Consider the following 16,160-nt stretch of genomic DNA (forward strand, 5'->3'; position numbering starts at 1 on the left):
GACTCTTTTGTTGACTGTTTTTAATAAAGTGCGTGGCACATGTCCTTCCTAAACGTTTTACTATTTTTCTTTCACACTTCATACCTCTTACTCTCAGCCTGAAAGCCAGCTCTCCTGCTCTCCACCCTCCAGCAGCAGGTTAGGGTCTTCAGAAGGGAACAGATGCAGAGCCGCTCCTGTCCGGCCTCCCTGGAGCCTGGAGCCAGAGGGGGGAGTATTCGGAGGAGCCGGGGGACAATGGGGTGAGTGAGTTCATGGGAAGAATGCCCCTCTGGATTTTCGTCCTGGATATGGTACTCCTTCCCCCGACTAGCCCCAGCTGCCTCCTCAGCATGTGCTCCCTACTGGTAAGGGGACAGATGCCAACGTGGGGGTAAAAGCCTAGTGGGCACATTGGGAAGAAGTGACAAGAGCAGGGTGCCTGAGGCCTGAGCAGGGCTGGGGGTGATGAGGGCACCGCGAGGAGAAGCCTGGGCCTGCAGGGTGTCAGGAGGAGAGGGGCACGTTTTGAGACTTCTGTGCTCAAGAGGGTCTTGGGCTGGGGCAGGAAGTGGGCACTGCATAGAGAGCGCTGGGGTCTGACTTGGGTGGGGCCGGTGACTGAGCTTGGCCCAGAAGAGACCTGAACATTGAAGGCTGCTGCCTCCTACTCTCCCGATCCTTTCTCCTCCCCCATCTGAAGAGTGAGCCTCCCCCTTCCCCACCCCAGCCTGCATTCCTCTTTTGAGCAGGTTGCTTTTGAGAATTTTAAACATACCCTCTCAGTTTTGAGGCAGCAAAACCCAGCAGTTCCGGCTTCACGCTTAGCTCTTTTGTCTTTGTTCCCTGGGCTCAGGGGCTGTGTCGCTGGCTTCCTGGGAGTGGGAGGGACGCAAGGGGGTGGGAGAGGGGAGAGGCACTTCAGCGAGTGCTGAGCCTGCATCCCCTGAGGGTAATGGGCTGGGACTTGTTGATTCAAAGAAACCAGAAGTCAGATTGGGGTATTGGAGTGGGTGATCTGGAAGAAAGATGAGAGAGAGGGACCCTGAGGTCTGTGCGAAGCCTGCACTTAAAGGTGTGTGTGGGGGGTGGTTGGTGGTGGACTGGGCAGAAGTGCCTGCAAACGTTGGAGAAGAGGGTTTGGGCCAGGCCAGGTCCTTTCAGAATTCAAGGCCTCCCTCAGCAGCTCCCTGCCTCCTTCCCGACCCTGTACAATGCTGGGGATTATGCCCAGGGGCAGAGCCGCCCAAGTGGCTACATATAAAGGTGCTATAGAACTGAGCAGCCATTCACAGTCCTGGTCTAGGTGAGCAGGCAGGCCTGGGGCGGGGGGTGGGGGTGGGGGCGCCACACAGACTCTGCTTCTGCAGTTGCTGGGGGAGGAGAAAGGAGGCAGAGGCAGATACAGATTTACAGTGAGTGGTTCAGTGCAGTTCAAAAAAAGGGACAAAAGCAACGGGACTTCTGGTTCAAAGCACTGCTTTGCATCTTGTCTTGCATAAATTTGCATACTGAGTTCAACGTGGTAAAATAAAATAGACTTAGGGAAGGAGTGAGACCCACTGTCACTGATTGCTAACACCACTATCTCCCCCTCCCGCCACCTTCCCCCACCTCCACCCCCCTTCTGGACAGAGCACGCAGAACTAACTCTGCTAAGCTGCTCCCCCTGAGTCACCACCCCATTGAGGGGAGATGGGGGAGTGAGGGGGCTATTCCTGGTTCCCTTTTCTTGGTTATGGGGATCAAGCAGGGGTTGCTCTGTGCTCTCTGGCCTTGGAGGTGGGGCTGGCCTGGAGGCTGTGGTTTGATAGGTCCTGTACCTGCTAGTCTTGGTCTGCCAATTGTGCTAGGCAGTGGTTCTCAACCTTCCTAATGCCGCGACCCTTCAATACAGTTCCTCATGTTGTGGTGACCCCCAACCATAAAATTATTTTCGTTGCTATTTTATAACTGTAATTTTGCTACTGTTATGAATCGTAATGTAAATATCTGATATGCAGGATGTATCTTCATTGTTAGAAATTGAACATAATTAAAGCATAGTGATTAATCACAAAAACAATATGTAATTATATATGTGTTTTCTGATAGTCTTAGGCGACCTCTGTGAAAGGGTCGTTCGACCCCCAAAGGGGTCGCGACCCACAGGTTGGCAACCCACAGGTTGAGAACGCTTCTCTAGACCCTTCTCTGTGCCTCTCCCAACTGGGACCTGGTCTAAGCCACCTGCCCGAACTTGAGAAAATGGCATGGAAAATATATTGGCCCAGCCTTTCTTGGGATCCAATTAGAGGGAGACCATGTAGGTGATTGGGGACTGGGATGTTTGAAACAAATTGAATCCTTACATGAGGTGGGTGGTTTGGCTGGCAGTGCAGGGCCAGGCTTTGTGGGTGCGGGGAGTGACCATTTCCCCCCAAGAGGGTTAGGTCTAGGACTGCTTCTGCTGAAACCAAGCACAGAGGAGTGAGGTTAGTTATCCTTTCCGTCCACCAGGGGAGCTGGCGATCTGTTGGCAGATGCCCCGGGCCCCTCCGCTTCTTCTTGCTATTTCTGGCCAGCATTTTGCTGAGGTGGCAGGCAGCCGCCAGGAGATGGGTTATCCTCCCATCTGTTCTTATCTTGTTATAATCTGGCTTCTTTGCCTGCTTTGCCAACTTCTGTCTCTGGCATCCTTTTGAGGGAGGCTTTTTGCCTCCACTTCGTAGGTGTGGGACTTGAGCTTCATCAAGAGCACCTTAGCAGGTAAGTAATAGGATGAGAGATGAACCTGGCTGGATACCTTTCCTCTGACTAAGGGGAACTGTTGGCCAAAAAAAAAAAAAAAAAAAAGCCTTTGACCCTGTCAGCTAAAAGGTTTGTTCCTGGACACCTGCATGTGCAGGTGACGTACGAATCTCGCTTCATCACGGCCAGGTTCAGGTTCAGTTATTTGCATGCCTTTGCCTCCTTCAACTGGCCCGAGTCCTGGAGCTTGGGGACTTCAGAAATGGAAGTGGCCAGTGTGCAGCTGTCAGGAGAGAAAAAAGGGTCCAAGGTGGGCTCCTGGAATGAAGAACTGGAGGGCAGGAGGGACCGAGAGAGATGAGGGTGGAAGCATCCCAGCCTGTGCAGGCCTGTCCCTGAGAACCCGAGTGGGGATGGGCGAGGACCTTCCCCGTTGGTGAAATAGGCATGAGTGCATGTTTTTTCTTTCCATTTTAAAATCTATTTGAAACATTTACACAGAGGTATATTTGTAGTACTTGTTTACCCCATCTTTTTTTTTTCAATTACAGTTTATATTCAATATTATTTTGTGTTGGTTTCAGGTATATAGTGGTTAGACAATCACATACTTTACAAAGTGTTCCCCCCAATATTTCCAGGACCCAGCTGGCCCCGTGCATCGTTTTTACAATATTATTGACTATATTGTGTCTCTTGCATGGAATGCATGTGAGGGCAACTGCGTTAGTGGACAGTGTCTGGCACATAGCTTCTCACACACGTTGTGCCTTGGTCTTGGCAAGTGACGTCTCCTTTCTGATGCTCAGCTAGTGGGCCTTGAACATGAAAGCCAACCGACTGTGCCAGGCAGGCCACTCATTGCTAAGGTTTTACCGTGACATGCAGGGGCCCAGTCAGAGATATATTTCCTCTGAGCTTCAGTTTCCTTATCTGTAAATCAGGAATTGATAGAACCAGCTCCATTGGGTCATGCCTACACACGAGTGTGTGTGTGTGTGTGTGTGTGTAAAAAGAGATCATACATAAAAGCTTAAGCACTTGGGTTTTTTATTTTCTTTTGTAATGAGTCACCTGATTCCTACTTCTTCACCCAGAAAATGGAAACATCCCTACCTCTGACCTACTTTCACAGGCGGTAGTGAAGCCCTGTGCAGAGAGGGTAAGGAAATGATACTCTAAATGAGGATAAACCAGGCGACCATAAACAATGGTTTGAAGTCAGCAGCCTTGCACTTTTTATGGGCCAGTTAGGCAATGCTCTTTGGGGCCCATACACTAATCTCTGGGACTGACACTTTTGGTATGGGAGCTTTGCTCAGTAGTGCCCAGATGGGGTGGAGGGACGGTGGGGGGGACAGAGGTGGCCCCAGAGTTGGGATCCTGGGTACTTGTGCTGGCCTTGCTGCTCAGAAACAGGTGACACAGGGCTGGGCCTTGCCTTCCCTGCCAGCCAACCTATAGGATCAGGCCCCCGGCTGCTGTGATCTGGCGACTGGAGGCCACACCTGGGGTGGGAAGCTGCCTTTTCCACAGGAAACCTGCGAGGATTCAGGCTTCAGAACAATGGGGTCATGCTCAGCCGGCCCTAACACACTTAGGATGTAGGGCATGTGCGAAGGGGGCATTTTATTGAGGTGTCAGAACCAGCGAAGACCCCATGGCGCCCGTTTCCTGCTTCAGGAAAAGGGGCTTTCCCGTCCATCCTGACTGAGCCAAGGGTGCTGGAAAGTTGAACGTGATCCTGGCAAAGAAACTGGATGTTCCCTCCAAAAAAGTGACATTTTCTTACTAGGAGCCTCCAGAGTTTACCTCACTTTGGGGGGAGGGGGGGCTTAAGGGGGGTTGTTGGGGATGGTAAATGGTCTCAGCGGGACTGTCGAGAGCAGGAGTGCTTTTGGGATGCTGGAGTTTGTCCGAATGTTTGCTGCATCTGTGTCCCGGGGAGCCCTGGGAGGGCCAGCCTGTCTGGGAACAGTGATGACTGTTTGTTCTCAGGCATTGATGGAGGTGAGGCCTCAGGAAGCAGAGGAGATGGATGCTGAGCCTTCATGGCCCAGCGTGTGCTCGTGGGGAGGCCCAGCACAGCGGGGACAAAGCACAGTATTGCGGCTGGGAATCGGGGGTGGCCGGTCCCCTTAGACTCCGGGTCCACTTTACAGGTGGGTAGTCCATCCAGAGAAATGTCTTTGCTTTCAGGTTCCAGAGTAACTGCCCTCCCCCCACTCCCCTCCCCAATGAGCAAAACGGACTATAGGACTCGTTTTTCCAGGGACATCCCCCTAGGCCTCTCCCCCACTTGGCTCCTAACCATCGGCCCAGGCCTGTTCCTGAACAAAGCCTGGCTGGGCTCCTGGTGCCAGTCAGGACGCAGGGAAACCTTGCTTAGAAAGCTGCTGCCCCGGAAAGAAGTACAGAGTGGACTGTAGTCCGGAATTGTTTCTCTTTGCTTTTTTTTTTTTGTAGGGGGAGGGGGACATTTGGCCGTCTTTCAGACCCCTCTGGCCGCCAGCCCCACATCTCTTCCTGGCTGTTGGGAGGGAGCGGAGAGAGATTGGGGAGGGGGGCTGGCAGGCCTCCAGCTGGGGCCAGGAGAGCTGGCCCACAGGCTCTGGTTAAGTTGGCCGGAGAAGAGCCTGGGGAGGTTTCTAATTAGTGGACGGGTATAGGTGTGTCAGCCTGTGTTCATTCAAGGAACTGAGCTCAGGGAGCCAGGAGGCTGGGGAGGGGAGGGCGCTGAGCCCAGGAAGGTCTTATTAATTTGGGGAGGTGGGGGTGGAGACGAGGCAAGAGGAGCTTGCTCAGCGTGTCCATTTTGATAGGAGTGAGGAGAGGGGGACCTTCCAGCTGCAGGAATCTGAGTTGGATTGTGGGGGTGCAGTGAGCACAGGGGCAACCTCAAAGGGTAAACGGCAAAGCAATGATAATTAATTTTTTTTTTTCTTAGACAAGTCCATTTCTACCAACGTGTCCGTAGGTTTTGTTTTGTTTTTTCTTTTTCATTTCTGTTTTAGCCTCAGGAATCTCCCCACTTGACAGATAAAGAAATTATGTATGGCTGCATTCAGATTCAAAGCCAAGGCAAGCACAGACCATCACGTATGGACCAGAATGGAGTCCAAGTCTCCAGCTTCTCATTCCAGGGCTCTGTTCCATCAGAGGCGCACAGGCAAAGAAGCAGTGGATTATATACTGCTGCCTGGAAAAGCTCCCTTTCCCCGGGAGGTAGTAATTAAGGCATAACTTCTCAAAAATGCCCCTCTCTGCAGCTCCCCAGGATATTGCTTTTAGGTCTATTGTCTTGACTTCTGGGTGGAGGTGCCGAGGTGCCAAGTTGCCTCTGGTTGGTGACCTTGCTTTCTGAGTGCCTGAGGCCAAGATAAAATGTAAATGACAATTCCTTGGTGCCCTGCCCCAGCCACTGATAAGGCTGGGTAGTTTCTATAGCAACAGTGCAGCAGTGGAAGGGGGTGTGTCAGGCAGGATAAAGCTGGAAGGGGATGGAAAGGGTTTACTAGAGGCTGTTGAGGAGGGGTTCCTTCACTGGGAAGAGAGGTCCTGTGGAGTTGGGGAGCGGGTGAGGTGCTGGGGAACAGGAAATAAAGTGCTGGGGTTAAAAGGTCCGGTTGAAAGTCTGCCTTTAGGTGATGCCAAGTGACCAGATGCCATTCTGGTTGGTTAAGAGCTATGACGCTAAACAGCCTGGGTTTGGTTTTTGGCTCTGCCATTGCCTACGTGACTTTGTACCATTGGCCTCAAACCATATGACTTCTTTTTTTTTTTCAAATGTGAGAACGGATAGAAGTTATCGGCCTCATGCAATTGATAACACCAAGTTATGTCCACAAACCCCTTAATACAAATTCACTGTTAGAGGATCAGGTGTGGTCATGCAGGTTCTGGTCCCTCCTTCCTTCCCCCTCTGGACTCCACACACAGAGCAGAAGGGGAATCCACATGCCTGGCTTTGGATGTTTTCTGATTGGCCAAGTTTATAAAGAAGAGATACTTAAGAATCCTGGTCCGCAGTGTGGCTTCTCCCACAGATGTGGCTTACTTGGGCGCTGCCTTTTGCCTGGAAAATCCAGAATGGAGTCAGTGGTGGAGGGTTTTCCAGTGGGCAGTCATGGCCTTCAATGCCACTGTCACTCATTACGGTTTTACCAGTGGCTGATGGCTGGCCATGGCCCACGTATGCCCCAGAGGAGAGGAGTCTCACTTGGCTCTGCTGGTTGCCTCTGCTTCTGTTTGCTGCCTTGAGACCAGCTGAGCACAACCCAGGGAGACAGCTAATGTGATGCAGTCTTTCATCAGACAAAATCCATGAACTTGTGGTTGAAGAGAAAGGAAAGCATGGTGACCTATTTAAAGGTACTTATTTATATTCAAGATGCTTCTTGTGCTGGCTTAAGAGTGTGGCCGGACATCCTGGACATCTCTGCAGGTTTTTAGTTCCTTTTTGCATCCTCCGGGTTCAATTTGTCAGGCCTGGAGTATCTGACAACAGCCTTATTGGGATGGAGAAGAGGCAGTCGGAAGCGGGAGGTGGTAGCAGAGAGGTGAGTAGGAGCCAGTTTTTATTCCTCTATGAGAGCTGGTCTGCCGGGTCACACCATTGGAACTGAGCATAGAGACGATTGTTTGACTGGGTCCTGGGAGAGGGAAGTCTCTTTCCTCCCCCATCTCATGCTTCTGTTTGCTCTTTGCCTTTCTGTACTCCTAACCACTCCTGCTGCTCTGGGGCCTAAATGGTCAGGGGAGGGGCCAGGAAAGTGAGCCATGGTGGTACTCTAGGTGGGAGAGTAGTGCTCTGGCTAAGATGCTCTCTGGATAGTCAGCTTTCCTGATGTTGAAACATTGATTGAGCACATACTATGTGCAAATTCTGAGACTAACTGCACAAAAATGCAGCTGTCCTTGCACATGCCTTGTGATCCTGGAGGGCAGTAAGAAAAGCATTTGAAAAAGTTGAATACTATCTAAGAAGAAACCAAGTCAGTGGAGATGTACACAAAGCTAATGCAAGTAAACGGAAGTTCTTTTCGCCTTTTGACCCAGGCTCTTAGGAAGAGCCTGATGTGAAAAAATGAGAGTCCTTTTTGGAGAATAAAGTCACAGAAGTAAGAGAAGCACATCTAATGGACATTTGCTTCTTCAGTCTGGGAAGAGGAAAAGCACATCCTCTCCTTCCAAAAAAGGAAATTGAGCACACAGAACGGCTCCCTTCCTGTACTCTTTTCATTCTCATTCTCTCTCTCTCTCTCTCTCTCTCTCTCTCTCTCTCTCTCTCTCTCTTGATCTCTGGAAGTTAAGTCCAAGTTTGTGTCTTCAAGAAGTTTCCGTTCTTTGGAGGATGAAGGAAAAGCATGGACCCACGGCTTTTTGCCAGTGCACTCAGGCTAGGGAGCTGGGAAGGGAGTTGAGTCCAAATACAAGAGTGCTTGGCCCAGGGAGGCCCCTCCTCAACTCAGTCAAGGGCCTTCAGACACTTGGAGTTCCTATTGTCCATCTTCCTCCTTCCTCCAAATGTTCCTCCTAAACTGTACTGGAGGAAGAATGTGCAAATTGTCACTTGTTTTAATTCTTTCCCATGAAACTCTTGGGTGGCTTCTAACCTGGATCTCTCCTGTTTCAGTTTAAGGCTGTTGCCTCTCTTGTCCTCAAGGAACCAGAACAGGTGTCTCCCTTCCACTGGGCATGGCTGGCCCTTCGGCATCCACCTATTGAAAGACTTTTGGGTCCAGTTGCTAGTAGTTTTACAAGTACAACTAATGCTCTAATGAACATTGTTGTGCATGTGCCCTTGCACACAAGTCCCAGAGGAGCAGAATTGCTGGGTCAGGCACATTCTCCCTGCTCCCATAGCCTCCGATCCAGGTTTGCACCAAAGCACACTCTATACTCACTTGGGCCTGCAGCAGGTAGGTCACCTTGCCAGGTTCTTGGGTGGCTTTATTTGAACCAGAGGAGCAGTGTTTGGGAACCATGGGAAGGAGTAAGCTGATAGTGCTGTTTGCCATCTTGATATCAATTTCTCTGGCTCTTCAAGGACAGCCTGGCTCGCAGAGTCGTGGAGGACCTTGGCTGAATTTGAGCTTGTTTTTGTTTTCTCAAACTGTCTGTCTTCGCCCTGACCCTCCCCGGGTCTTTGTGATTCCAGGAATGACCCTGGTGTTTATAAAGCAGCCCTGAGGGAGTGCATAGGCAGGGAGGCTCTGCAGAGGCTGCGCTATTTCTGCTCACTCAGGAGACGGCGCTGTGAGGGCATGCTCCAGGAATCCCCACGATGCCTGGCCAAGTAGGGCTCCTCTGCGTGCATCCAAGCACACACGTGTGCCTGTTTATGAACCTGCGGGTGAGAGGAACGAGCTTACTTGACTGTGTCTTTGCAAAATGTGTATGTGAAACCATGTCTCTGGAAAAGAAGAGGCATCTTTCTCCCGTCACCAAGCAGTTCTTCAGGAAATGGAGGCAGGAGAGAGAATCACAGAGGAATGGGGCCCTGCAAAGCCAGAGTTTGATCTTGGTCTAGGCTGCTGTCTGAAATTCTGAGGCTGGAGTCTAGGACGCCATTTTTAGATCGCTCTTCAGTGGATTTCAGATGAACAGCTATGTTTGGGAACCAGTCAGCTCGTCGAGCTCCCTGAATTTGTAGATGAGCACTCTGAAGCCCACACATCTTAAATTCCTTGCTGGCATCGCTCAGAGCCCAGGCTAGGTAACATCACAAACAGAGCCAGCACCATTCTTCCTACCATACTAGACCCATTGGCCAAGGCTTTGAGTTGGGAACCATTTTTCAGACGTGAGAAGTTAGAGCTCAGGAAAGTTACAGAGCCTGGCCAAAATGATTGTTGGGTCCTAAGTGGCAAATCTAGGACTGGAAGGAATTCAGGGCTCTTGACTCCCAGAGTTCTTTGTCCAGTTGGGCTTATTAAAGAATTATCCACTGCCATGGATGTTAATAGAGAAGTTTTCCAGGAGGGAGGGAGATTACAGTATTTATTAATTTGCCCAACATACGTTAAGGTTAAGTGCTTTTTGGGAGAAATCATCAAAGAAGGATGGAACCGGGAAGGCAGCCAGCATCCTCTTGGCCTGTTAGCCGGAATCCACTGGTGAAGGGCTATGACCTGTTGAAGGAGGTAAACCCATTGGAGGGAACAGCAGATTCATGGCTGCATTAGATCATCTCTGGTACCACCTGCTCTCAGATGTTCACATAACCATGAAATGGTCTAAGGAGAAAGTTGGAAGATGACTAGGTTTTTTCTGAAGAAAGACAAGAAAGGAGATACCTGTTGTGAAGATGTGTGATGGTTCTGGAAAAAGGTCTCCTTTTCTTACCACGCCTCACACTTGAAGCAGGAGGGACTAGGGGTTGGTTGTAGATCCTAAGGTCTCCCATAGATCTGGAGTAGCCCACTGTCCAATGGAGTGCTGAGGTCAGAGTGTCACACTAGGAGAAAATGAGGTTTCCTGAGTGCAAGGATCTGCTGGACACAGGTTCTCATTCACTGAGTAAGGCCGTCAGCGCTATAAAACCAGGGTAAGAAGTCTTCAAAGCTCTTTCTCCTGGAGCGTCAGCTCCCAGCTCTCCCTCCTTGGCTGGCTTAGTGAGGCTGGGGCAAGAGCTAGTGTGTGGACCCCTGCCCATAGTGAAGCCCCTCTGATGTTGGCAGAGAGGTTAAACATGCTCCTATAGACTCAGATGGTAGTCCTGGGTATGCTATCTGTAAAATGGGGACAACTTGTCCATCTCTACCTATTCCACCAGCCTTTCTCATCTCCAGCTGTCCTCTAGGCGCCTAAGGTGGGAAGGTGTGGCCACACACCTGAAGCAGGATGGGACTTCTCCAGGCTCTGACAGCCCTCCCCAAACGAGACTGGGGCTCTCTTCTCTGCCTCTGTGTCTCCCCCACTTCTCTCTGGAAAAGCTTGACCTTCCGTATATAATCAGTGTCAACCTATTTCCTGGGAATGTGTAGAGAACAGCCAATGCTTACTAATCCCCCGGGGACAACCTCTGCACGGGCCTTGGGGCGAGGGGGTGGGGTGGGGGTGGGGGGTCCCTCTATGTCATCTCCAAGCCCAAAGCCTTTTCCAGCTATGTGACTTGGCTCACTAAGAACTTTTTTTTGGAGTAACCTTTGCACTGTAGCCCACGGAGCTGCATACATAAGTGGTTACTTAATAAATATTATTCTGACCCTAACTCTCTTAGGCAGAAAAAATGCAACTTGATGTTTTTGTGTTGAGAGCAAATTCCATCTCTAGCTGGAGTTCTGCATCTGGAATGTTTTCCTGAGGACGGCTTCTGTCACCCATGCGAGTGCATGGGAAGAACTTGGTGATGTGCGGTAACGGCCTTGTCTGCCCAAGTGTGGGAGGCGGTGTGGGCACTCCCTCCCTCAGGGTAGCAGGGAGGGGGGATGGAAGCAGCTCAGAGCTAGCCTCAGTGCACTGTAAATGCACAAAGCATCTCGGAAGCCTCCTGGCCACCCACTGGAGATGGCTGCTGTTTGTCTGCATTTTACTGATGAGTGACAGAGGCACAGAGAGCTTAAGCAACTTACCTGGGGCTGCACAGCTAAGTGGTGAAACAGGGGCTCAGGCGATTAGAGTTGGAAGTCTGAATTCTTGAACCTCTTTGGCTGGGGATAGCAACAGACAAGGAATGAGGCTTTTCCCAGTTCACAGTGCTTTCCGGTCTCCACCCAGTCAGTTAGTTTATTCCCCTTCCCAGGGCTTTATTTCAAATGTGGAGTGTCGGCATGTGCGGCAGCAAACCAGGCCCGTGGATGCCCTCATCTGATTGGCATGTTCGTTGGCAGGGGAGAGATCAATACAGGAATGGGAGGAAACATGCCTTTGAATCCAGGTGGCCTCTGCGGGTGGACAAGCTGATCTTCACCTCAGAGAGGTGGGGGCATCTCGGGACAGCTCCTCCGGGGAGAAGCCTGTCCGAGAGACCCCGTCTTCTGTACCTGGATCCGAGCTTCCTTACTGACTTTTGTGGGCCTGAGACATTTTTGCCTTTGGGGACCCCTTCCTCCATAAGAAATACTCTGAAATCATATTTTATAACTCTGTCTTATGGCTGCAAACGTGTCAGTGTTGTCTATGAAGACATTTTCTTGGAACTAAAAGCTTATTTTTCCTTCTGATTTTAAAAGATATCGCAACACTCGCTAGACCTCTGGGCACTGTGCCTGCTGTGCCTAATGAATGAGCCAGCCCTGCCTAGAGAATGCAGCACACACACTCATCCGGGGCCTCTCTTCATCAAACTTGTTTCCAGGCTCACGGAGGGCCTGGCCTTGTCCTGAGCGCTGACCCCTAGGACTTGTCCGAGGGATACATCTTGGGCCCCGTCAGTGGTTCGAGCACCGGAGCTGGGCACACAATAGGAGCTTTTCTCTGTTGTGAACTGATGGGCAGTTTAACAAAGTTGAAAGAGACTTAATGGATGTTCCTTGGACAGCTGTCAGGATGCGATAAGGTGAAACGTCAAAGTTGAGCAGGTCCTCGTTCCGGTTCTTGGGGCTCCTGGTGTAATGGGGAACAAATCAGGGTACTGGGGTACGACTGTAGCAGCCTCAGGGGACCAACAGGAGGGGCAAAAGGGCAAAGGAAGAGTCACAGCAGGGGGTGTTGGAAACTGTAAGTTCTGGTAGTGATGGTTCCACCTTCATGTTTTAAAATGTCACCCAATCTGTGCCCTTTCAGACCACAAATGATGAATTCCCTTATGGGTTAGTGACAGGTGACTCCGGGAGGTCTTTCTACTGGAGAATGATGGACCCCAGGAGGGATTCAAACCCCTTCCACGGTGAGGGTCTTGAAGACACAGTCATCCTTCTGTGCTCCACCTCCCAGGATGGAGGTAGAACAGAGCAGGCGTTTAAGGGAGGTGCTCATAGGGCCCACCTAAGAGTTGCTGTGAAGCGGAAGTTGATCATCCATGAAGTCATTCAGCACAATTGCTTAGCTGTTAGTTCTCTTGTCTCCCTTATTGTCAGGGCTCCAGACAGTCCCTGGAGGGCCCATCTCTCTGGAACTTCTTTGCTTCTCTGCAGATGATGACCACCCTGAGGTTGAGGATGGAACCATCGTGGGAGGTGGAGGCAGCGCCGGCCGGAAGGCCTTCACCGCGGGCATGAAGGAGATGGCTGTGCTGCGGGAGAAGGCCAACGACCAGCATCGCCAAATGGGCAAGGCTGGCAAGCACCCACCCGGCCCGGAGGACTCCAAGAAGCTCCGGCCTCCATCTCCCAGGGTCAGAGGGGGTCGGGTCTAGTTGGAGGGGTGGGAGGACATGTAGAGGGAGTCTCACAGTGGGGAGGGCACCCCAATAAGATCTGTGTTCTGTGTTGTCAGCAGGCAAACAGGACTTTCCTGTTCTTCCCTTAACACGTTCAGTGACTTTGAGGGCAAACAGCAGATCAGCACCTTTTTGAGGGGCCTTAGTGTCTTTGGCTGTGAAATGGACGAGGCCTATGGTTTCTTGAAATCCCTTCCTTCTGAAACCTCCACATCTCTGCATGGCTTTGGAACATAGGCAGGAACGTGGATGCTAGATGGAGCATAGGCGATGGAGCCACCTGAGATTGCTCACTCGTGTTGCGATGTGCTTCCCTCCCTCGGCTTCACCTCCTCCTCTCTCCAGCCCAGCTCTACCTTCTTGGGTCTTGGCCCCCGATGGTTTATGGGAAGTAATGGAGCTTGGGCCATTCCTACTGGGCTAGGGTAGATGGATCCAGAGACAACCACCTGAATTCAGTCTTTGCAAGTAGATTCCATCTTGACCCCTGAGAGCCATTGATGCAGATGGAGGAGAGGAGTGAAAGCTCACAGCCATGCGACTTTCTTTCAGGGGTGGATCGGGCACACGATACGGTAGTGAGCTCACTGGGCCGGGGGTCAGAAGTCCCTCGTTCCACCAACTACCCGTGTGGCCTTGGGGAAGTCCCTTCCCATGCATGAGCTTCTTCCTGGGGTCACTCCCAGGGCCATCTCTAAGCCTCCTCTTTGCCCGCCTGCACCCACAGACCCCCTGCCAGCAGGAACTGGACCAGGTCCTGGAGCGTATTTCCACCATGCGCCTTCCAGATGAGCGGGGCCCTCTGGAGCACCTCTATTCCCTGCACATCCCCAACTGTGACAAGAACGGCCTGTACAACCTCAAACAGGTGAGAAAGGATCTCCCCAAGCCTCTGATGTGCCTCGGTCCTGCCCCACACACCTGGAACCCTCTGAGGTCTGAGAGCCGAGCTCCTGAGAGCCAGGCCTCCCTCCCTGGGCTCCAGCCTGGCAGAGGCTGATTCCACTTACCCAGCTGCCCGCCAGCCGCGCTCGGTGTCCACAGTGGGAGGGAGCCTCTTGGAGAAGAGAGGTGGCTTGCACAGTGCTTCTCAGCCTTTATTGAGCATTCCTTACCTGGAGGTCATTCCCAGGCCAGACACCCAGACACCCCCATTCAGAAGGTTGGGTGGGGACCAAGAGTTTGCATTTCTAGCAAGGTGCTAGGGCCTGCTGATGGCGCACAGACAACACTTCCAGAATCGCCGATTTAATCGCTGACAAAGTAGCCTCTCTGATTGTTAAGGATCTCAGGGATGGAGGATCAGGATGGAGAAACGCCACTCAAAATATTTCTAAAAACCAGGAATTAGAGAACATTGGGGAAGTGTAAGTAAACCACCGGAAACCTTCTCCTCGCCTCCTGCTTTGTTCCGGTGGCTTCTGATCACCGATGTGCACAGTATTTCCCCTGGACATTGTCAGTGTTGTTCACATAGCCACACAGAGTCTGTAGCGATGACTGTTAGTGGCTGTTCAGTATTTGTCACTTGCCCTTTTTCCCAGTCCACTCCTTTCCTCTTCCAACTCATCGCCTGGATGGGGAGAACCAGCACATAGATGAGCTTTTCACTCCAGACAGAGAGAAGGCATGGGGGGGGGGGTGGTTGGGAGAAAGGGGTGAGGAGTGTGGGCTCCACTGGACATCCTATTTCAAGCAGCGGCAGCTCTGAGCCCTGGTTGCACATGCAGACCTGCTGGGCAGCTTTAAAAACACCGGTGTCCGGGCCACACCTCCAGAGTTTCAGATTTTGTGAGTCCTGGGTAGTTTCTGGGCACTGGGATTTTCAAGGGCCCCTGGTGATCCTAGTGGGCAGTCAGGACTGAGGGAGAGGTGGATGTGCAGCGCCAGGAGATGGGGTGCGGGGTTCTGCTGATCCTGAGTGGGGGTGTCTCACTTCCCCACCTCCTTCACAGGACAGGCTCCTTGCCCCTCTCAGTGTCAGTCTAGCGTTTACCACCTTTTGTGTAGGTGCCCTCTGAATGTAAGCCAGCCACCTCATGGGGAGCTCAAGAAGAAATAGTGATCTCTTCTAAGCAAACAAACACACAGGCAGTGTGGGTAACTAAAAGGGTTTGTAAGAGTCATTCGTTTATGGCTAGAGCAGGGACCCCAGGGAGAATGATAGGGTGGGTATGTCAGCGATGGCTCTTACTAGCTGTGTGATGTTGGGCAAGTTCCTTACCCCGCCTGTGCCCCTGTATCAGCATCTATAACAGCGGTTCTCAACCTGTGGGTCGTGACCCCTTTGGTGGTCGAATGACCCTTTCACAGGGGTCGCCTAAGACTATCCTGCATAGCAGATATTTACATTATGATTCATAACAGTAGCAGCATTACAGTTATGAAGTAGCAGCAAAAATAATTTTATGGTTGGGTCACAACATGAAGCGGAGACGCATCACCCTGCAGCCCGCTCAGTGCACAGGCTTGAGCGACATAATGAAAGCTGGCAGCTGCAGGGTGTCCTCCATGGCCTCTTCTCTCTCTTCAGTGCAAGATGGCTGTGAATGGGCAGCGTGGGGAGTGCTGGTGCGTGAACCCCAACACCGGGAAGCTGCTTCAGGGGTCCCCTACAGTCCGTGGGGACCCGGAGTGTCATCGCTACTACAATGAGCGGATGCAGTAAACCAGCCGGTGCCTGGCACCCCCCCGCCCCCTCTCCGAACACAGGCAGAGAGGAGAATGCTTGGGTGGTGGGTGGGGGACGGCTTCCCAGGAGTTAACACATGTATTTATACTGGGAAAGAGACCAGCACTGAGCCTGGCACACCCGCCGCCTTGCCCCTCCCAGTAGGAGAGGCTGCACCCCCTCTCCAGTCCCTGCTGGGAGGAAGGGGTGCCTGCAGAGGCAGAGCTGGGGTCCAGGTTTGGGAGGGGGGAGAAGAAATTTTTATTTTTGAACCCCTGAGTCTCTTTTACTTAAGAATAAAGAAAGGAAAAATAAATTGTGTGTCTTTTGCCTGAGTCTTTGGGGCCCCCCGACTTCTGGGGAAGCGGGAAAGGCCCAGTCTCGGTTTCCCATCATGAAACTGGAAGGAGAAGGATGGGGCAGGAGGAAGGCAGATCTCCCTCCAATGGTCTCGGC

The 16,160-nt window shown here is 51.7% G+C and overlaps 1 protein-coding gene across 1 annotated transcript in view; it reads left to right on the forward strand.

Moving 5' to 3' along the window:
• The window catches only part of IGFBP2 (insulin like growth factor binding protein 2), a gene marked incomplete at its 5' end in the record, with an annotated part of 22,379 nt that extends 6,559 nt beyond the window's left edge, over positions 1–15,820 (forward strand). The window contains 3 exons of the mRNA XM_006763309.1: positions 12,789–12,988; positions 13,761–13,901; positions 15,567–15,820. Of these exons, the coding sequence (XP_006763372.1) occupies positions 12,789–12,988; positions 13,761–13,901; positions 15,567–15,701 (476 nt within the window). The remainder of the gene's footprint in view (positions 1–12,788; positions 12,989–13,760; positions 13,902–15,566) is intronic.
• Positions 15,821–16,160: the final 340 nt, after the last annotated feature.

This window comes from Myotis davidii, unplaced genomic scaffold (assembly GCF_000327345.1).
Source record: "Myotis davidii unplaced genomic scaffold, ASM32734v1 scaffold575, whole genome shotgun sequence".
NCBI lineage: Eukaryota > Metazoa > Chordata > Mammalia > Chiroptera > Vespertilionidae > Myotis > Myotis davidii.